Source organism: Elephas maximus, chromosome 9 (assembly GCF_024166365.1).
Source record: "Elephas maximus indicus isolate mEleMax1 chromosome 9, mEleMax1 primary haplotype, whole genome shotgun sequence".
Lineage (NCBI taxonomy): Eukaryota > Metazoa > Chordata > Mammalia > Proboscidea > Elephantidae > Elephas > Elephas maximus.
Window position 1 is genome coordinate 8,487,090 of NC_064827.1, and position 22,617 is coordinate 8,509,706.

The 22,617-nt window shown below is 44.8% G+C and overlaps 1 protein-coding gene across 7 annotated transcripts in view; it reads right to left on the bottom strand.

Annotated features, from left to right (window-relative positions):
• The window catches only part of SMARCA2 (SWI/SNF related, matrix associated, actin dependent regulator of chromatin, subfamily a, member 2), a 216,254-nt gene that overhangs the window by 170,356 nt on the left and 23,281 nt on the right, over positions 1-22,617 (bottom strand). For all 7 annotated transcript variants that reach the window (XM_049896949.1, XM_049896950.1, XM_049896943.1 and 4 more), the window contains exons 3-5: positions 20,467-20,596; positions 11,400-11,786; positions 5,615-5,867 (exon numbers count right to left, since the gene is read on the bottom strand). In XM_049896949.1, the coding sequence (XP_049752906.1) occupies positions 5,615-5,867; positions 11,400-11,786; positions 20,467-20,596 (770 nt within the window). The remainder of the gene's footprint in view (positions 1-5,614; positions 5,868-11,399; positions 11,787-20,466; positions 20,597-22,617) is intronic.

Genomic DNA, 22,617 nt, shown 5'->3' on the forward strand with positions numbered 1-22,617 from the left:
TCTGTCAGTTTGTCGTACTGTGGGGGCTTGTGTGTTGCTGTGATGCTGGAAGCTATGCCACTGGTATTCAGATCCCAGCAGGGTCACCCATGGAGGACAGGTTTCAGCTGAGCTTCCAGGCTAAGACAGACTAGGAAGAAGGACCTGGCAGTCTACTTCTGAAAAGCATTAGCCAGTGAAAACCTTATGAATAGCAGCAAAACACTGCCTGATATAGTGCTGGAAGATGAGCCCCCCAGGTTGGAAGGCACTCAAAAGATGACTGGGGAAGAGCTGCCTCCTCAAAGTACAGTCGACCTTAATGACGTGGACGGAGGAAAGCTTTTGGGACTGTCATTTGCTGATGTGGCACGACTCAAAATGAGAAGAAACAGCTGCAAACATCCATTAATAATCGGAACCTGGAATTTATGAAGTATGAATCTAGGAAAATTGGAAATCGTCAAAAATGAAATGGAACACATAAACATCAATATCCTAGGCATTAGTGTGCTGAAATGGACTGGTATTGGCCATTTTGAATCAGACAATCATATAGTCTACTATGATGGGAATGACAACTCGAAGAGGAATGGTGTTGCATTCATCGTTAAAAAGAATGTTTCAAGATCTATGCTGAAGTACAATGCTGTCAGTGAAATATTCATACGCCCACAAGGAAAACCAGTTAATACGACTATTATTCAAATTTACACACCAACCACTAGGGCCAAAGATGAAGGAATAGAAGATTTTTATCAGCTGCTGCAGTCTGAAATTGACTGAACATGCAATCAAGATGCACTGATAATTACTGGCGATTGGAATGTGAAAGTTGGAAACAAAGAAGAAGGATCAGTAGTTGGAAAATATGGCCTTGGTGATAGAAACAATGCCGGAGATCGAATGACAGAATTTTGCAAGACCAACGACTTCTTCATCGCAAATATCTTCTTTCACCAACATAAACGGCGACTATACACATGGACCTCACCAGATGGAACACACAAAAATCAAATTGACCACATCTGTGGAAAGAGACAATGGAAAAGCTCAATATCATCAGTCAGAACAAGGCCAGGGGCCGACTGTGGAACAGACCATCAACTGCTCATATGCAAGTTCAAACTGAAACTGAAGAAAATCAGAGCAATTCCATGAGAGCCAAGTTATGACCTTGAGTATATCCCGCCTGAATTTAGAGACCGTCTCAAGAATAGATTTGACGCATTGAACACTAGTGACCGAAGACCAGACGAGTTGTAGAATGACATCATCCATGAAGAAAGCAAGTGGCCATTGAAAAGACAGGAAAGAAAGAAAAGACCAAGATGGATGTCAGAGGAGACTCTGAAGCTTTCTTCCAAGTGTCGAGCAGCTAAAGCAAAAGGGAGAATTGATGAAGTAAAAGAACTGAACAGAAGATTTCAAAGGGCCTCTTGAGAAGACAAAGTAAAGTATTATAATGACATGCGCAAAGAGCTGGAGATGGAAAACTAAAAGGGAAGAACACGCTCGGCATTTCTCAAGCTGAAAGAACTGAAGGAAAAATTCAAGCCTCGAGTTACAATAGTGAGGGATTCCACGGGGAAAATATTAAACGACGCACGAAGCATCAAAAGAAGATGGAAGGAATACACAGAGTCATTATACCAAAAAGAATTAGTCGATATTCAAACATTTCAAGAGGTGACATATGATCAGGAACCGATGGTACTGAAGGAAGAAGTCCAAGCTGCTCTGAAGGCATTGGCGAAAAACAAGGCTCCAGGAATTGATGGAATATCAATTGAGATGTTTCAACAAACAGATGCAGCGCTGGAGGTGTTCACTAGTCTATGCCAGGAAATATGGAAGACAGCTTCCTGGTCAACTGACTGGAAGAGATCCATATTTATGCCTATTCCCAAGAAAGGTGATCCAACTGAATGTAGAAATTATAGAACAATATCATTAATATCACATGCAAGCAAAATTTTGCTGAAGATCATTCAAAAATGGCTGTAGCAGTATACCGACAGGGAACTGCCAGAAATTCAAGGTGGATTCAGAAGAGGACGTGGAACCAGGGATATCATTGCTGATGTCTGACGGATCCTGGCTGAAAGCAGAGAATACCAGAAGGATGTTTACCTGTGTTTTATTGACTATGCAAAGGCATTCGACTGTGTGGATCATAACAAACTATGGATAACACTGTGAAGAATGGGAATTCCAGGACACTTAATAGTGCTCATGAAGAACCTTTACATAGATCAAGAGGCAGTTGTTTGGACAGAACAAGGGGATACTGATTGGTTTAAAGTCAGGAAAGGTGTGCGTCAGGGCTGTATTCTTTCACCATACCTATTTAATCTGTATGCTGAACAAATAACGAGAAGCTGGACTATATGAAGAAGAACGGGGCATGAGGATTGGAGGAAGATTCATTAACAACCTGTGTTATGCAGATGACACAACCTTGCTTGCTGAAAGTGAACAGGACCTGAAGCACTTACTAATGAAGATCAAAGACCACAGCCTTCAGTATGGATTACATCTCAACATAAAAAAAAAACAAAAACCCTCACAAGTGGACCAATGAGCAACATCATGATAAACGGAGAAAAGATTGAAGTTATCAAGGATTTCATTTTACTTGGATCCACAATCAACACCCATGGAAGCAGTAGTCAAGAAATCAAAAGATGCATTACATTGGGTAAATCTGCTGCAAAGGACCTCTTTAAGGTGTTGAAGAGCAAAGATGTCACCTTGAAGACTAAGGTGTGCCTGACCCAAGCCATGGTATTCTCAATCGCATCATATGCATGTGAAAGCTGGACAAAGAATAAGGAAGACTGAAGAAGAACTGACACCTTTGAATTGTGGTGTTGGCGAAGAATATTGAATATACCATGGACTGCCAAAAGAACGAACAAATCTGTCTTGGAAGAAGTGTGGCCAGAATGCTCCTTAGTGGCAAGGATGGCGAGGCTGCATCTTACATACTTTGGACATGTTGTCAGGAGGGATCAGTCCCTGGAGAAGGACGTCATGCTTGGCAGAGTACAGGGTCAGCGGAAAAGAGGAAGACCCTCAACGAGGTGGACTGACACGGTGGCTGCAACAATGAGCTCAAGCATAACAGTGATCATAAGGATGGCACAAGACCGGGCAGTGTTTTGTTCTGTTGTGCATAGGGTCGCTATGAGTGAGAACCAACTCGACGGCACCTAACGACAACAACAACAACAACAACAACAACAACAACGTTTACTGAATGCTTATGTTCATTTTCTCTTCACAATAACTCTCCAAGGTGTCTCTAAGAGCCTTCTTTTTACATATGTGAGAACTGAGTCACGGAATGGCTGTAACTGGACTGAGGTAACGCAGCTAGTTTAAGTAGCAGAGCATGTTTTCTGTTAGATTCCAGAAACCAGGCTCTTAATTTTATTTCATCTTGACTCAATACTTACTTAATTCCATTTTTAGTTAAACATTAACCACTTATTTCAGGGGTCGGCCACCTACAGCCTGTGGGCCAAATCCTGCCTGCAGCCTGTTTTTACAAATAAAGTTTTATTGGAACATACCTCATTATCGTCTGTGGCAGCTTTTGAGCAACAACAGCAGAGCTGAGCAGTTGTGACAGAGACCATCTGGCCCACAAAACCTATATCGTATTTAGTATCTGATCCTTTGGAGCCCTGGTGGCACAGTGGTTAAGAGCTACAGCTACCAGCCAAAAGGATGGCAGTTCGAATCCACCAGCCACTCCTTGGAAACTCTATGGGGCAGTTCTACTCTGTCCCATAGGGTCGCTATGAGTTGGAATCGACTAGATGGCAACAGGTTTTTTTTGTTTTGTTTTGTTTTTTAGCTGACCCTTTACAAAAAGAGTTTGCCAACTCAGCTTAGACAAATGTGCCAAGTGAGGTGAAAAGGAAGTTGCTGCGCTACGAGTTTCCATCAGGACTCCACGTAAAGACGCTTATGTAGGGCTTCCCCATAAAGCCAGACCAAGCTGTAGACACAAAGTGCATGAATAGAAGCAAAGAACATTGTGACATATGCTTACGATGCTGTGATCCCAAATGACGTACGTGTGACACAGGAAGTATGTGACTTGAACATTTAGGCTAAGTTGTTAAACAACCTGAAATTGACAAATAACTTCTCTGCCATAAACAACTTCTAATCTTATCAGCAACTACCTCGTGATGTGGTGTGACATAGCTCTTAGTTTATCTATGTTAGGACACCCCAAATCTGCACCTTGTTTATGAACCCGTAACAGGAGTTACCTTGATGCAATATGAGCTGGACATTGTCTGTGAGACCAGAGGGATTAAACAACATAAAAATCCCAGGCTTTGTTCTTCCAGTGAGAGAAAGGCGGAGGCAGAAAAACTCTGTCAGCTGAGTCTCTGATCCTCTCTGAAAACTGAGACTGCCAGAGGAAGGCTCTGCCGGAGACTGTGCCTTCTGCCACCAACCTCAGACCCCAGCTACACGGGACCTCTGCCAAGGACAACCTGTTGGACAACCCCTTCTCCCGAGACCAATCGTTAAACACCTGAAAGCTGGACATTTGGACTTTAATTAATGGACTAACTTTACCCCACCCTGACTCTCCAGGTCTACAGGAGTATCTTGGGGTCTTACCTGTGCATGGTGCCATGACCACCTTGCACGAAACTAAATGAGTTTATGTGTGGCAAATACGACCATTTCTGTATGTGCCCTAAAGCAAAACTCCCATGAGACAAATACACGCCAAGATATTGAGATATGCTTCATGTCCTAAAGTGCTTCACTAACCTGAAGGGCAAGTCAGCATAACACCCTCAAAGTCAGATCACTTCCTACTCCTCATTCAAGGACACAAACTGACAGACAAGAAGGTGCAACCCATAATCTAAGTGTGCGATGCCCACTTTCTTGAGTGTGTATGAATTCCAGGCTGGGCTTTTGCTCTCAGAATCCCCAGTGCCTAATGCAGTGCCTGGCATGTCACAGGGGTGGATAAGCATTTTCAGCCTGAATGAATTGAAAATCAAAATCCTTCCGACCCAGGGCCATCCTGTTGTTAGCTGCCTTCAAGTCAGCCCTGGCTCGTGGCGATGCCATGCACGACGGAACGAAATGCTGCCTGGTCTTGGGCCATCCTCGTGATCATTTGGGGATTGGACCTTTGTGAGCCATAGGTTTTTCACCAGCTAATACTTGGATGTAGACGACCAGGCCTTTCTTCCTAGTCTGTCTCAGTCTGGAAGCTCTGCTGAACCTGTTCAGCATCATAACAACACACAGGCCTCCACTGACAGACGGGTGGTGGCTAAGCATGAGGTGCACCAGCCAGGAATTGAACCCAGGTTGCCTGCATGGAAGGCAAGAATTCTACCCTTCAGCCCCCACTGCCCCAGAGCCATCTTAGGGCCCCTCCAGTGGTCAAACCCTTCTCTGTGACTTTGTTCTGTTCTGAAAAGTGCTCTCAGCAGCATGAGTTTCAGCCCTAGCGATTTCCTTTAAACCTTCTCTTGTCCAATGAAAGGAATGACCACAGTGCTGGGAGACACCCCACCCGCCAGGCTTTCTGGAACTTGCTAGAACATAGCAGCTCCTGCCCCACCCTCCACGGGGGCGTTACCTGTATTCGCGCTCCTGCAGTATCTCCACGGGGTCCAGGCCCTGCGGCTTCTGGACGGGGCTGATGCGGCTCTGCTTCTGCAGCTGCACGATGGGCGAGGGCTGCCCCGGGGCGGGCGGTGGTGCAGAGGGCCCGGGCACAGCGGCCGCAGGGGGCTGCGCGGTGGTGGGGGGCGCAGGTGAGGGCCGGCCACTGGGCGCAGGGGCGGGCAGCTTCTGCGGGGCGCTCGGGCCACTCAGCTCGGGCCCTGGGCCTGCAGGACAGAGCAACATGGGCAGCTGGGGTAGGGGAGACGGCTTGGGGCCTAGTGGGGGACACAGTGCCTTAAGCATCTAAGAGGGAGGGAGAAGGATAAAGGAGGGAGAAAGTAGGGAGGGAGGGGAGGAGGAAGGGGCAGAGGGGAGAAAGGAGAGGAAAAGGGGTAAAGGGAAAAAAGAAAAAGGAAAAAAAAGAAAATGGGAAAGAGAAAGGAGAAGGAAATAGAAGAGAGGAAAACAAGTAAAAGAGAAAGAAAAGGAAAAAGAAAGAAAAAGGAATGGAAAAAATAAAATGGGAGAAAGGAAATGGAAAAAGGATGAAAGAAAGGCAAAGGAAAAAGGAGAGAAAAATAAGTAAAAGGAAAAAGAAAACAATAAAAGAAGGAAAAACAAAAATGGAAAATATAAAGAAAATGGGAAAAGGGAAATGGAAAAAAGAAAGGAAAGGAGGAAAAAAGAAAGGGAAAAATAAATGAAAAGGAAAAAAAAGAAAAAGAAAAAGATTCTGGCATCTGTCCTCATAGGGAAATGGTACTCCTGAATAAACACTGGAGAAAATGGTCCAAAAATGACTGTTAAGTAATAAATGGATTAAGGAAAGGCCCGTCAGCTTTTAGGAGCCCTGGTTGTGCAGTGGTTAAAGTTCTCAGTTGTGAATGAACTGAAAGGTCATCGGTTTGAACCCACCAGCTGCTCCTCAGAAGAAAGGTGTGGCAGTCTGTTTTCTTAAAAATCACAGCCTCGGAAACCCTACGACGTGGTTCCACTCTCTCTTATAGGGTGCCTATGAGTTGGTTTGGTTTTGCCAGCTTTTAATGTAGCTCCAACTTGGGTTTTTAAAAAGAATTACAGGTGGATTGGGAGTTACAAAAAGTCAGGAGTCATAACAGTGAGATGCGATTTGGGTGTGGTCCTAAAATCGCATCTTGCAAATCGCACTACAAGCCCGTTGAGGCATCCCTGATCCCTCCAACTGTCTCAATCAGGAGAGCCATGTGGTGGGAAACAAAGCTTCACAGACATGGCAGCAGCTGCCCGTCCTGTGGGGTGAACCAGAAGGAGCGCACAGTTTTCTGGCTAATGACTTATCTAGCGTATTTCAGGCTTAATTAGTGAATCTTGGAAACTTTGGTTTTTGCTATGTATTAAGATATATTTCTAAAACATTCAGCGTAGGGGAAAAAGTACTTAGTCCAGCTAAAAAAAACCAACAGCGATACAAAGATTCAAGAGAACATTTTTATGATACCAGAGGAAAGGAACATGCAATCACCAAGCTTATTAAAATGCATTGAATAAGTTAATTTAAAATAATTTTCCACATTAAACTTCAGGAGTGTAAATTAATTGCTAGGTATGGACCAAAAATACGAAGTGTTCCATCTCTCCTTGTAGGTGAAATTTTTACTTACTCGAACATTATTAATAAGCTTGGTGATGCTACCAGATGAGTTAAAAAAAAAAAAAGTGAGTAAATAAAAATAACAGAATCTCAGTAAACAGATGTTTTAACTACCAATGGGCATTCTTCCAAGCATTTTCCATATCCTTTCTAGGAAAAATTAAAGTTATTAAATGGTATGAAATAATAGTCTATTTGTCAGATACATTATGAAAATTTGGACACACTTATTCAATTTCCAACTAGCACCATTTACAAATGGGCTAAAACGACAAAGCAAAGGGAGATGTATGCAAACATTGTGACAGGAGGAATGTGAAGAATCAGGACAAACTGCTTAGGAAATGAGTGTGTGTGTGTGTGTGTGTGGTGGTTGGGGGTATTATAATTGTTCCTTTTTTTTCCCCCTCCTTCCAGAAGGTGTAGGGCTAGGTAAGATTTCTTCTTGAGGAAATCTGTAACCGTGGTTCTAGCAGTTGATGAAAAAAATCATGGGGGAGGAAAATGCATTTCTTTCTATTTTTCATTGTAGGTGTTGTGTTACAGGAGCCCTGGCAGAGCAGTAGTTAAGAGCTACGGTGGCTAACCAAAAGGTCAGTGGTTCAAATTCACCAGCTGCTCCTTGGAAACCCTATGGGGCAGTTCTATTCTGTCCTATAGGGCTGCTATGAGTGGGAATCAACTCAATGGCATCAGGTTTCGGGTTTTTTTTTTTTTTTTAATTGAAGATGCAGGAGCCCTGGTGGTGCACTGGTTAACTGCTTGGCTGCTAACTGAAAGGTTCAGCGGTTCGAACCCACCGGCTGCTCTGCAGGAGAGAGAGGTGGCAGTCTGCTTCTGTAAAGATTACAGCCTTGGAAAAGCTGTGCAGCAGTTCTACTCTGTCCTGCAGAGTCACTATGACTCAGAACCAGCTCGATGGCAACAGGTTTTTGGTTTAGGGACCTGAACACAGCTTGCCACAATTAGGCATGGCCGGAATGTAACTACCTATTCGTCAGGGCTGATACCACACCCAGCAGGCGGCCATAGTGTTCATTTGCTTGCCTCTATCAACAGGAATCATCTCCCTTCCACCAGGCACTTGAGGTCCGTGAAATGATAAGACCTTTTCCTGGTAGCTTCAAATGGAAGCCAAATTACATTCTTTCCCTTATCTCTGACTCCCTCTCAAACATAAACAATTTAGCCTTAATTGTCAGAGCTACAAAAAATACCTTCTACTTTACCTTTGGTCTTCACCTTAGGGATCAAGGTAGTTATCTGCCCTGGCACCCCCTAGGTGAGCCCCAGCCCAGCTCTGGAGGGTCTCACTGGAGGCACTGCTATGCCTGATTTTAAGAAGGAGGGAAACAGACATTAACATACACAAGTCTTAAAAACCAAACCCGCTGCCAGTGAGATGGCCCCATATCATTTTCTGGGCTATAATATTTACAGAAGCAGATTGCCAGGTCTTTCTTCCACAGTGCCAGTGGGTAGATTTGAACCATCAACCTTTAGGTTAGTAGCACAAGCCATTTGTGCCACCCAGGGACCTGAAAATCTATAGCCCACTCTCCCATAAAGTTCTCAATCCCCAAATAGCTTCATTTTCTAATAAAGCCTTTTGCTGGAAATACAACAGATACAATCAGTAAGTAATAAAATGAATTCCCTCTAAGGACAGGGACTTAATGCGGGAAGATGCAGGTATTGGACCTGGATGAGAAAACGACACCATCTCTTCTGGAGAGGGTCCAGAAAACGCACTCTGGATTGTATTTATTAGGAAATGAAGTATTTATTATGTGTAAGCATCCAGATAACCAAACTTCATCCTTTCAACGTTATCGCTTTGATCGGTCTGAAAAGGTTTCTCAGAGGAACCGTTCAGCTTCCTGCCTCCTCAAACGAGACTTTGGACTCTGTTCCTGCAGAGCTAGGTCATTTTTAAAAATATCAGTGCTTGTGGAGGTTTGTGATGAGGTGATACCCCTGAATTATGCCGATATGACAAGGTCCTGGAGCACTACCTTTATGGAAATTCACTTTTTACTCCCTCTTCCTTATCAAGCTACCAGCGACCCAGTTGCTACAAATCTTGCCTACACTTGAAACACCTCTCGTTAATATTCCCTATATGTACTGGGGTACTAGGGTGGGGTATATGCTGAGAGGTGGCGCAGTGGTTAAGAACTATGGCTGCTAACCCAAAGGTCGGGTTCGAATCCACCAGCCGCTCCTCAGAAACCCTATGGGGCAATTCCACTCTGTCCTATAGGGTCGCTATGAGTCAGAATCGACTCAACAGGAAGGTGTTTTTTTTTTTCCGGTTACATGCTGAGAGGAGCCCTGGTGGTACAGCGGCTAAGTACTCAGCTGCCAACCAAAAGGTTGGCGGTTCAAACCACCAGCGGCTCTGCACAAGAAAGACCTGGCAACCTGCTCCCATAAACATTACAGCCTAGAAAACCCTATGGGGAAGTTCTACTCTGTCACATGGGGTTGCTATGAGTTGAAATCGACTTGATAGCACCTACCAAGTCCCAAGCCTAGGAAGAGCACCCATATCTCAGACGAATGGTTTGCAGTGATCAGCACAGCCAGACTTGCCCAAATGGGTGGGAACCATTCATAGCAAATGGGTCAGCGTCCAGAAGGCACTGCCTTTGGCTCCCATCAGGGCAGAACCGTAAACTCTCTGCTTATCCAGTTCTTAACAAAAACCTTCCTACAGAAACAACGTTCATGAAGATTACCCTACAGCCTCTTGGACTTCTGAACTCTATCACTGGGATCAAGCAGACCTTCAGAAGGCCACAGGGAACGACTGGATCAAATAGACCCCCTGCGTGGTAGCATAGCTTCCAATATGGTCCCAGGGTGCTGTAAGAAATCAGTCACGTGGGATCTGTTACTCTACTTATTATGAACAAATGCTGTTAACGCTTCTGTTGTGCACTGTGGAGCCCTGGTGGCGCAGTGGTTAAGAGCTCAGGCTGCTCACCAAAAGGCTGGCAGTGCGAATCCACCAGCCGCTCTTTGGAAACCCTATGGGGTAGTTCTACTCTGTCCTGTAGGGTTGCTATGAGTCAGAACTGACTCAATGGCACACAGCAACAACAACTGCGCATTGCCTCTTACTATCATTGTCATCATCATTGTCATTATATCAAAAAACAATCCCACCTGGGAAATCTAGTTTATACGCTCATGGTAGGAAAGGCATTATGACCTCTGAGAAACTGGTAAGCAAATTCCTTTCAGATGGTCAGGATTTGGTACCTTACCCTGTCTCCCTTTGGATCTGACTTCCAGGAATTCCAGGGTGGTACGAACGGTTAATATGCTTGGCTGCTAAGCAAAAGGTTAGAGGTCTGAGTCTACCCAGAGATGCCTTGGAAGAAAGTCCGGGGAGTCTACTTCCAAAAAATCACAGCCATTTAAAAAACCCTATGGGGCACAATTCTACTTTGACACGCATGAGATCAATATGAGTCAAATGGATTCAACGGCAACTCATCTCCAGGAAACTCGAGGCGTCTTTGAAGCTCAACTCCGGCAACTACGAGCACTCATAGCCCCTGCGCTCCTGACCCTTCTGTTCTCAATTCCTTACTTCTTTTTACATTTCCCCTTGCTTCTGATTTCCTACTTTATAATTATTTTTCTGCAGGCATGCCTCTTGTAAGCCTGCCCAAATGCTCTTCACAATTAAAAGGGGGTAGAAATCAATCAATCAACATAAAAGGGCTGGAACAGGGCTGGTTGAAGGAGTGGGTTTTTGTGGTGGAACACACTGGGGGCAGGGAGTCTGAACCTGGGTCTGTGGACAGGCTTCCGAGAAGCCATGAGCCGCTTGAAAGAGAATGCAACGTTGTGGGTGAGGGTGCTTTTTTCCTAGGCTCTCAGCTTGTATCGGTCTCAAAAGGTTGCAAAACACCATTCTAGGACCCTATAGCAGGAAGAGACTGCGAATCCTGGCCATCAACTTGGAGCAACAGATGCAGAAAAGGTGGCAAGGGAGGCACAACAGAAGGCCACGTCAGCCCTGGGTTGCTCCCAGGCCAGCACTTCCCTGCAGTCGCAGCCCTTCTTAGCCGAGCGGACCACCGCACCGTTCGTTGGTTGCACGTTAACCTACCAGCTGGTCTGCTGTAGTTCACGAGGGCCGGCTGCTGGGGCTGCGGCTGGGGCTGCGGCTGCGGCGGCTGGGGCTGAGGCTGAGGCTGCTGTTGTTGCATGCCAGGCAACGTCCTTTTCCCCTGGACCGCGAGCTGCAGTGTTTCGGGGAGGGGCTGGCCCCGGGCCAGCATCTTGTAAGCTAAAATCTGAGCTCGAAGCTGGTGCAGCTGGACAGGACTGAAAGGCGAGGGGCCTCTGTTGGGCTGGCTCATGGCCTGCGGATCGCCCGGGATGAGGGCGCCCTGTTGGCTCGGTGGCATCTGGGGTGGCGTCGGGCCTCCGCCAGACATGGGGCTGGATACATGCTCTGGGGCTCCCAGTGGAGATGGGTGCGGAGACATATAACCTAAAAGAAAACACAAAAGGAGATCACAGGCTGATTCCATGGCCCGGACAGGCATTCCTGAAAATTCTGACGATTCTCTACAATAGCCCTGTGCAACAGGGACAGAATGTAGTCACATGCAGAATCATACGTTTCCTAGTAGCCACAGAAGAGGGCCTTGTGTAGCGAAGACAGTTTGCACTCGGCTACTAACCTAAAGGTTGGTGGTTCAAGCCCGCCCAGCGGTGCTGCGGAACAAAGGCCTCGTGATTTGCTGCCATAAAGATTTCGGCCAAGAAAACCCTATGGAGCGCTTCTACTCTGTAACACATGGGGCCACCATGAGTTGGCATCTGCCCGATGGCAGCAGGTTTTTATTTTAGCCACATTAAAAGAAGTAAAAGGAACAAGAAGAACTAATTTTAATTCTTATTGTTTTTGTTAGCTGCCATTGAGTTGACTCTGACTCACGGCAATCTTGTATTTAACAGAATGAAATAATACATTTAACCCAACGTATTAAAAATATTATAATCCCTAGTTCTAGTTAGCTATGTAGCGCCTGGGGTCTTAAAAGTTTGTAAGCAGCCATCTAAGGCACGACAATCTGTCTTTGTTTGCCTGGAGAAACAGAGGAAGAAGGAGAGTCAGAAACAAGAGGAGGATATGAAATGTGTGGCTAACGGTCTCCACGAACAGCTGCCTCCTTCGCCAAGAGACCAGAAGAACTGGATGGCGCCCGGCTGCCATTACTGAACAGTTTGATCAAAGATCCTATAGAAAAATTCTGATCAAAAGGGGGAAAATACAGAATAGAATTTGAAATTCTCCCGGAATCTAGACTTTCTGGATCCATGGAGGCTGGATGAACCCCTGAAACGACTGCCCTGAGATAATCTTTAAACCTTAAACCAAAAATATCCCCTGAAGTCTTCCTAAAACCAAACAACAGCCTAAGTTAACTAGTAAAAAATGTCTGCCTTGACCATCACGCTCTTTTCGGAACTATCTGTATGGGATCAAAATGAGAACAGCAACCGTAAAGATTAGATAGGAAGCTTAGGGGGCAGTGAGTTTATGTTAGTACGGGAGGAACAACTCAGAAAGGGGAGGCTGAGAATGGTTGCCAGCTGGAAGGATGTCATCAGTGTCACTGAACTGTCCATGGAGAAATGGTTCAGCCAGTTTATGTTTTGCTGGGTACGTTCTCAACAACAGCAAAATAAATAAAAAAATATTATAATCCCAACCTGTGAAAGTGATTAATGAGGTATTTTACACTCTTTTTGTCCTACTTAGTCTTCAAAATCCAGTATTTTACATGTACAGCACATTTCACTTCAAAGTAGCCACATTTCACATAGCTGCATGTCCTAGAAGGCAGACTGTTAGTGGTTGTTACACCCTTAAAAAAAAGGCACCAGGGGCTAGCATGAGACATTTAAAGTCACTCCAACCTGGAGAACAAAACCAGAAGGCATCTAACATAACTCAGTGGAGAATAACAAGGCTCTGATTGGACACTGAATAGTCTCTGATTTATTATTATGCACGTTAGGGATAATTCACATTTACTGAGGGTCTACGCTGCCAGCAAAAATGAGCCAGATGACACAGTGGCTGAGACAACGGGCTCAAACACACCTACTATTGTGAGGATGGTGCAGGACCAGGCAACATTTTGTTCTGTTTTGCAGAGGGTTGCTATGAGTTGGAGCCGACTTGACACACCTAACAACAACAGCAGTGTTCCAAGCACTGTGCAAAGCACTGTAGGTACTATCTCAGGGGAGTTCTCGCCAGATGCAGAGCCTGAGCCAAGGATTGAGTGCAGGTATTTACTGCGAGGGGTAGGGACATTAGCATGTAGGTTTCTGGGTGGCACAAATGGTCTGCACTTCTAACTTAAAGGTTGGCAGTTCATACTTTAGGTGATGGGAAACACAACACACAATACAGGTGAGGTCTGCACAACTGGACTAAACCAAAAGCAAAGAAGTTTCCTGAATAAACTGAATGCTTCGAAGGCCAGCATAGCAGGGACAGGAGTCTGGGGACCATGGTTTCAGGAGACATCTAAGTCAATTGGCATAATAAAATCTATTAAGAAAGCATTCTGCATCCCACTTTGGAGAGTGGCGTCTGGGGTCTTAAACGCTAGCAAGCAGCCATCTAAGTTGCATCAATTGGTCTCAACCCACCTGGATCAAAGGAGAATGAAGAACACCAAGGACACAAGGTGATTACAAGCCCAAGGGACAGAAAGGGCCACAGAAACCAGAGACTACATCAGCCTGAGACCAGAAGAACTAGATGGTACCCGGCTACAACCGATGACTGCCCTGACAGGGAACACAACAGAGAACACCTGAGGGAGTAGGACAGCAGTGGGATACAGACCCCAAATTCTTGTAAAAAGACCAGACTTAATGGTCTGAGACTAGAAGGACCCCAGAGGTCATGGTCCCCAGACCTTCTGTTAGCCCAGGACAGGAAGCATTCCCAAAGCCAACTCTTCAGTCAGGGATTGGACTGGACAATGGGATGGAGAGGAATGCTGGTGAGGAGTGAGCTTCTTGGATCAGGTGGACAATTGAGACTATGTTGGCATCTCCTGTCTGGAGGTGAGATGAGAGGGTAGAGGGGGTTAGATGCTGGTGATATGGACACGAAAAGAGAGAGTGGAAGGAGGGAGCAGCCTATCTCATTGGTGGGAGAAGGACTGGCAGTATGTAGCAAGGTGTATATAAGTTTTTATGTGAGAGACTGACTTGATTTGTAAACTTTCACTTAAAGCACAATAAAAATTAAAAAAAAAAAACATTGGCAGTTCAAACCCACTCACCAGCACTGCGGAAGAAAGGCCTGGCAGTCTACATCCATAAATATGACAGGCAAGAAAAACCCTAAGGAGCAGTTCTGCTCTGTAACTCATGAGGTTGCCACAAGTTGGAGCTGATTCAAAGGCAACAGGTTTCGTTTTTGATGTGGGACACTGGCTCAGATGGGGGAAGGTGAGAGAAGAAAGGGAAGGCAGCCGATAAGGGGTGAATTATTAAGGCAGCTGCTGCAGTGGCGGCCTGAAACTTGTTATTCCAGGGAAAGGGTGAAGAAGCTGGATATTTACACTTTTACAATCATCAGAGGCTAGTATGTCACTGGTTATGACTAATAAATACCCTAGGGAGCATTCGCCCCCAGGGCCATTTCCACGTGTGAGTAAGCGGGGGGCCAGGACCTGCCAGCAAGATGGTGGCTCTGGCCAGTGCACGTCCAGGTGGTAGGAACACAGAAATGATAAAGGGGACCCAAGGGGCCACAGGTGGAGCGTACGTTATTTCTTTAATCCTTATTACAAGCCCAGAAGGCGTGTATTGTTACTTCAATTTTAAACTGAAGAAACTGGGATTCAGAGAGTCAGCCTACTGCCCAGGGCCACACAATTTGCCCGTAGCTGCTCCAAGATTCAAAGCGAGTCTAATTCCAATGCCTTCGCCCCTTCCATCATCTAGCATAAATTTGATTATATAGAAATAAGTTAAAGACTTCAGAGTTCCAAAAATCTCCCAGAACTGTTTTGTTGTCATTGTTGTTGCTGTGTGCCATCAAGGCAATTCCGACTCATGGTGACCCCACGTGACAGAATAAGGCTGCCCCCTAGGGTTTCCCAGGCTGTAATCTTTATGGGAGTAATCACCAGCTCTTTTCTCCAGCAGAGCTGCTGGTGGGTTTGAACCACCCACCTTTCAGTCAGCAGCCCGGTGCTTTAAATGCTGGACCACTAGGGCTCTCCAGAACCACTTACGCTGTACCATAAAAAGGAAAGTCATTGGTTCAGGCTCTAAGAGATTTAAGGGGGAAGTTTAAGGACACTTTCTTAAGAAAAAAAAAATCAAAATGCCCCAAAATCTCAAGAAACTCATTTCAAAAGATGAACTAAATAGCCTGGCCAAAGAATTCCTAGAAAAACCTATGACTGAGTGTTGCTGAGGGAATCCAAGATGAAGGAGAGAATGGAGTGACCCACAGCCTTCCAAAAGGGTTGCACTGAATCATACTAAGTGCTCATTCACCAGTCAGAGGTGTCCTAAAATATATCGTAAAACATAGAGAGATTGAAAGGTCTTTGCCCTTGTTGCTGTGATGCTCATTGGGTTTCAGCGGAGCTTCCAGACTAAGACGACCAGGAAGAAAGGTCTGGAGATCTACTTCCAAAAACCAGTCAATGAAAACACTATGGATCACAACAGTCCAATCTGCAACCTATCATGAGGATGGTGCAAGACCAGGCAGAGTTTTGTTCTGTTGTACATAGGGTCACCATGTGTCAGGGGCCAACTCGATGGCAGCTAACAACAACAGGCACAGTTACCATCAAGGTCATCACATGGGTGTTTATTAGATATCTGCTTATGTCCCTCCTGACCAGAACTCTATGATAGTTGTTGTTAGCTGCTGTCAGTCTGGCTCTGACTCATGGCAACCCTATGTACAAAAGAAGAAAACATCTCCCGGTCCTGCACCATCTTCACGACAGTTGGTATGCTGGCGTCCATGGTTGCAGCCATTGTGTATTTTGAGCGCCTTTCAATCTAAGGGGCTCATCTTCCAGCACTACATCAGATCACATTCTGTTGTGATCCAAAGGGTTTTCTTTGGCTAATTTCCTAGTCCATCTTAGTCTGGTAGCTCCACTGAAATCTGCCCACCATGGGTGACCTTGCTGGTATATGACATTCTGGTGGCATAGCTTCCGGCATCACAGCAACATGCAAGCCACCACAGTAGGACAAACTGACAGACAGGTGGTGGGACATTTTCATAGTAGAAGGGATACCACCAGGATCCTGGGTGTCCTTTCTCCCAGTCTTTCCTGTTTCCTAAGGTCCTCAATTACAGCTCCGTTGTTGTTATTAATTAGTTACTGTCGAGTCCATTCCAACTCATGGAGGCCCCAGCTGTGCAGAGAACTGCTCCACAGAGTTTTCAAGGCTGTGATCTTTTGGAAGCAGATCACCAGACACTGTCTTCCGAGGTGCTAGTAGTCGAGCGCTTGCTTAAATGTGTGCCCCACTCAAAAACCCCGTTGCCGTTGAGTCAATTTGGACTCATGGTGACCCTGCCACCCAGGAACCTCCTTGATTACAGGCCAAACCAACCAAAACCCAAACCCAGTGCCTTTGAGTCGATTCTGACAATCTGACTCATAGTGACCCTATTAATGATGAAATCTCATCATTAATGATGAAATCTCATCATTAATCTCATAATGATGAGATTACAGGCTACCCATGATAAAACCCAGGATGGACCAAATACTTCAGTCATACAGAGTCCACACAGAATCACCTGACTAGCAATCCTGTCTACACTCAACTGTACAACACTGTTTAACAAATCAGTCTTTTAAACGATGACCTATGAGCAGCACAGAGTTCTGACGGTGAAGCGGTTACATTACGCACCAGCACTCAAGCCCGGAGAGGAGAACTTGGCTGCTTGAAAATCAATATTAAAAAATATTTACCTCAAATCTGATAAGAAAGAAACTGAGAGTGGAATAAAAATCATCTTCCAGAATTCATCAATACAACCAAATCTAACCTCAAATTTGATCAAAGGAATCGGGGGCGGGGGGAGGGAGGTGGGCAAAATTATTTCCCAGATTTTATAGGGGATATTAATAGAATCATTCTGTCATAGAATGAAGTTAAAAATGTGACAGTGTCTCAGCTACAGAGTTTTTTTTTGGTTTTTTTCCCTCCATGACTAGCATTCCATAAAGACTTGAGGAAAAACAGAATCTACATGATGAAATAACATTGCATATTTTGGTAATTATCTTTCCCTAAAGAAACCGAGAGGCAGTTGCCTGCGAGTGAGTCTACATTTGTCTGTGGGATGACAGCGCACACGTAGATTCTGCTCTTTTAAGTGACTCGTTCATTCAAAAGTAGTCAAAAAATGGCAATTTTCCTTCCTACTTCTAGGGCCATTATCTCCCCCGTTTCACCTTGCCTCAGAAAGAAGCAATAACCTCTTTCCTTTTAATAATCTTGAACTTGTAAGTGCCAATTTTTGTATGAATTTTCTCTTCACACACACACAAACCTTAAATATTATATACCTGCCTTTGAAGGCTTTTTCCATCCAATGGGCTAAAAATAAACAATGTTATCATTGGACCGTAAGGTACAACTTCCATATTTATTGAAGGAAATGGTTTTGCTTCTCAACCAATCCCCTAAAATAAGCTAACAGGTTGCTAGGTAGGAAAAGCTGGCACCTTCTTGATCAATACCACACCTCTCTGTACCTCTGTGTTTATAAATGGCTTCCTACAGGGTGTTTTTAAAGACACACACTATCCCACAATCTAAATCCTCTCTAGATCGTTATATAGAATCAGACAGCATTATAGCAACACTGCGTTATTCAAACATACACTTTTAAATAACCCATTCCCAAACCAACAGTGTGCTTTTGCTATTTTAAGGGAAAAAAAAATTACGTATGCTAATTCGGATTCCATTGAATGCAGTCCTTCGCGTTTCACAGTAATTATAACTCCCTGAAATGATATGAAAATGAAGATCGATTTAAAAACGAGTGACTTTTCAATGAAGAGGCTCACTTCTCTCTCTCACTGGGTGAAATCTACGGAGTCTCTGTCCAGTCAGGTGCTAGGTATTGGGCCAAATGTTGGCAATCCAAAGATAAAGAAGATATCATTCTTAAGCTAAAGGAGAGAGCCACGCGATGAGAGAAATTTCAAAACCTCTAAAAGCCTGCCCTCACCGATGCGGCAGGCATCCCAAGTATTTTGCTTTGCGGTTTTCCTAGCGTTCCATTTCTAGAGTTTCTGTAATACCATACTAGGGCAGGGAGCAGACAGAACAAGCACCTGGCTTCAAACACCTCTGACTATAACTCATCCACACCTCCCAGGGAGAAGTGAAATCTACGTGAACTCTGTGAGCACACCTGGCCCCAGGGATTTAAATGATAAATCTCGGTATTCTAAACCCCGAACGGGTCAATTTCTCCCTTCTCGTGCTGCTCAAAGTCCCGATGCTTCAGGCTCCCTTGGGATGTGGTCGTGATTCTCTAAGTCATCGGCAGCCCTTATTCACGTCTGATGCCAAAATTCAGATCCAAGTCTGGGGTGTTCACAAACCTGCTCAAATATTAGCAGAGAGGCATTCCAATACCTCCGCTACTTGCCTGTTTCTATTTTAAAAGGGAAATAATTCTGAATACAAGTCTTCAAATCCTCACAGTCAACTCTTCCCCCCGTGGATGGATGGAGGGAAAAAAAAAAATCCATTAAATTACACATAAATTACACAAGAAAACAGTTAATGTGCTTGGCTGCTAAGTGAAAGGTTGGTGGTTCAAGTCTGCTCAGAGGTGCCTCAGAAGAAAGTCCTGGCCATCTACTTCCAAAAAATCAGCTACTGAAAACCCTATGGAGCACCGTTCTACTCTGACAAACATGGGGTCACCATGAGTCAGAACTGACTCGATGATGATTGGTTTTATAGACAGCAACATACAAACCATAAGCCTTGAATTAGAATATCTGTGTGGTCCTGTTAATTAATACTTGATTAACCACAGCCCTCACATGGTGAAATGGCCACACGATGGTCCTCAAAACAGGTCATAGTGTATTCAAAAGGCTCTGAGGTACCCTAAAATGCCTTCAACAGTGAGTGCAGGGAAGAGAACAGCTTAGATAAGGCAGAAAGGGGCAGAGATGTATCATACACTGATTTGGCCACCCACCTGCACTGACAAGTGATTCCAACTGCCAGAAAAAGCCACCTGACATACAATGCAATGTGAGGAACATAGGCGGCCCATCCTACCTTCACACCTATGCTGTCATTGAGAGGCAGACCTGGATTCTATTTCTGGCCCTGTCACTTACAGGCTGTGTCAAATTAAGGAAATGAAGGACATTCTCTGGGCTCTGGTCCTCCCACCTATCACACTGACGTAATGTCATTTCTACCATCCGTCTATCAGTTTGTCATACTATGGTGGCCTGTGTGTTGCTGTGACACTGGAAGCTATGCCACTGATATTTCAAATACCAACAGAGTCAACCAGGGTGGACACGTTTCCACAGAGCTTCCAGACTAAGACACACTAAGAAGAAAGGCCTGGAGATCTACATCCAAAAACTAGCCAACAGATCGCAACAGAACATTGCCCAATATAGTGCTAGAAGATGAGCCTCTAGGTTGGAAGGCACTCAAAACACACAGTGGCCACAAAAATGAACTCAAACACGCCAACAATTACGAAGACGGCGCAGCGGTGGGCAACACTTCGATATGTTGTACACGAGGTTGCCATGAGTCAGGGCCGACTCAACAGCAACTAGCAACAACAAAAAATGTCATTTCCCTTCCCAGGTGATGATACAGATTACGGATAAGGCCCTTAAAGCGCTGAGCAGAGTGCTTGGATACATGATGGCCGGTCAAAGTACTAAGGCTTTGGAAATCATTTGCCCACATATGCTTATCAAGTTGTACTGACAGGAGGAGGGAGACTTCTATGGAGAATAAAAACCCTGATGGATCCAACCTTCCTTACACACTTTCTTTGGAAGTCATAATTAAAATAACCCATAGGGACGATGGAAAGACTACGGCGTGGGACCCAAAACGGGGATGTAGCCGACACCAACCTTGGCTGTGCTGATCCATCGGACTCTGGGGAGGGCCCATTCCTGGGTGTGGGGGTCGCATCCCGGTGCCCTTCAAGGAGCCACAGTGGATGTCTTCTACAATCCCCTTGTCGTGCATACCATCAATGGGCTGGAACAGTTAAAGACACCAGTCAGACACTGCATTAAGGCACAGTATTGCTACTATTACTGGACTTCTCAGAAACCCTGGTGGCACAGTGGTTAGGTGCTACAGCTGCTAACCAAAAGGTCAGCAGTTCGAGCCCACCAGGCACTCCTTGGAAACTCTATGGGGCAGTTCTTACTCTCTCCTATAGGGTCACTGTGAGTTGGAACTGGCTCAACAGCAATGGGTTTGGTTTTTTGGGTTTTTTTTTTAACTATATTTTCATGCAAATAACGTGCATCTTTTGTTTGTTTGCCAACCGCTCCCTAACCCCGTGAGGTATTTTCATAAGCGCTGTTATGCCAATTGTTTTTACATGTTGCTATAAAAGAAATTAGCGCTTATGAAAATACCTCTCGGGGGGAGGGAGTGGTTGGCAAACAAACACAGAAGGCGTATGTTATTTGGGTAAAAATCCTATCCACAGTTTTCGGATGCTTCCCTGATGTTTTCAAAGGGATAGCACATTAATGTATTACCTATAAAACAGTCATAAATTTTTACACCTTATCCAAAAAACCAAACCCATGGCCGTCAAGTCGATTCCAACTCATAGTGACCCTATAGGACAGGGTAGAACTGCCCCACAGGGTTTTCAAGGCTGTATCTTTTTTTTTTTCTATCTTTAGGGAAGCAGACTGCCACATCTTTCTCCCGTGAAGCGGATGATGGGTTTGAACAGCAGACCTTTCGGGTAGTAGCCGGACACTCAGTCACTGCACCCTGGGGCTCCTTCTATACCTCACAGGTGAGAGCAAATAAATAACAACAAACACCCACACCTATAGGATAAGCAAAATTATTGGTAAGTCAGAAGTTACCAAAAACAAACCAACAAACAAAAAACCCAAAGCAGTTGATGTCGATTGATTCAAGTCAGAGTTTAAGGCTTTAGCTAAGCAGTTCAAATTTTTTTGGTACCATCATCAACAGCTACAAATAAAAATGAAGGTGGACACAGGTAAGCTGTTCTTCCATACCCTTTTAAGTAAGCCTTGAAATTTGTTGTATGGTGAAGCGAGTCCGAAGGAAGACTATTTGAAACACCTGCGATGATCTTTTTTTTGGTAATTTTTTTCCATTAGAGAGGAAGGAACTATGGCAAGTTTAAAAGCTGGATCCAGAAGGTTCCATGACAGTTGGCAAGAGAGGAACAGACAGGGTAGAGCAGTGAATGGGGTAAACACTGAGAGGGAAGGAGGGTAGATAGATAAAGCTGCAGTCTAGAGGGAGGAAGACCAAAAAAGGTTAAAAGCACAGTTTAGCAAGAAACAAGAACGTGGGGGCTAGAAACAGGACTTGAGGCCTAGCACGGAAGAGGGCACACAATAAATGGCTATTGAACTGATGTTAATCCGATCCAGAATTGGGCAACCAAGCATGTGTTTGAAAAAAAGGAAAAGTCTATTCCTCCTCAAACTGGAGTGGCAATTTTCAAAACAAGCTTGAAAGGAATATTTCCAGAAGTTTATAGAAACCAAATGACTTCCAGTAAGAAAGTATGAGTGTTTGCAGTTTTGGAGAAAAGAAAGTTGATTTCTGCGGAGTCAAAAGCACGCACTTGAAAAGAGGAAAAATTTACCATAAAGAGGATGTGCAGAAGAAAAGCAGGAAGAAGCCGGCATAAAGAGCGTCACCAAGTCTGTTAAATAGTAATAATAGAAGGAAATCAAAGCAGAGCAGCAGAGGCGTCTAAGACACTTGTTTGTTTATTTCCAGTCATGTCGGAAAGCAAAAAGCTGAATCTCGGAGGAAGAAGGAGAAAGAGAAGGAATAAAATGAATCCAAGAAAATGGAGGCATCTGGTCAGCAGGTGTGAGCTCCAGGCACCCACCCATCTCCTCACGCAGGGAACGAGCTAAGGGGCTGGGCGTAAGGAAACACAGAATGGCAAAAAACCCAAAACTTGCAGAATGTGAGCAAAACAAAACCCAAAAAGGAGCATGGATGAGGGTTAAGAATACGAGAAAGTTGACAAAGATGCT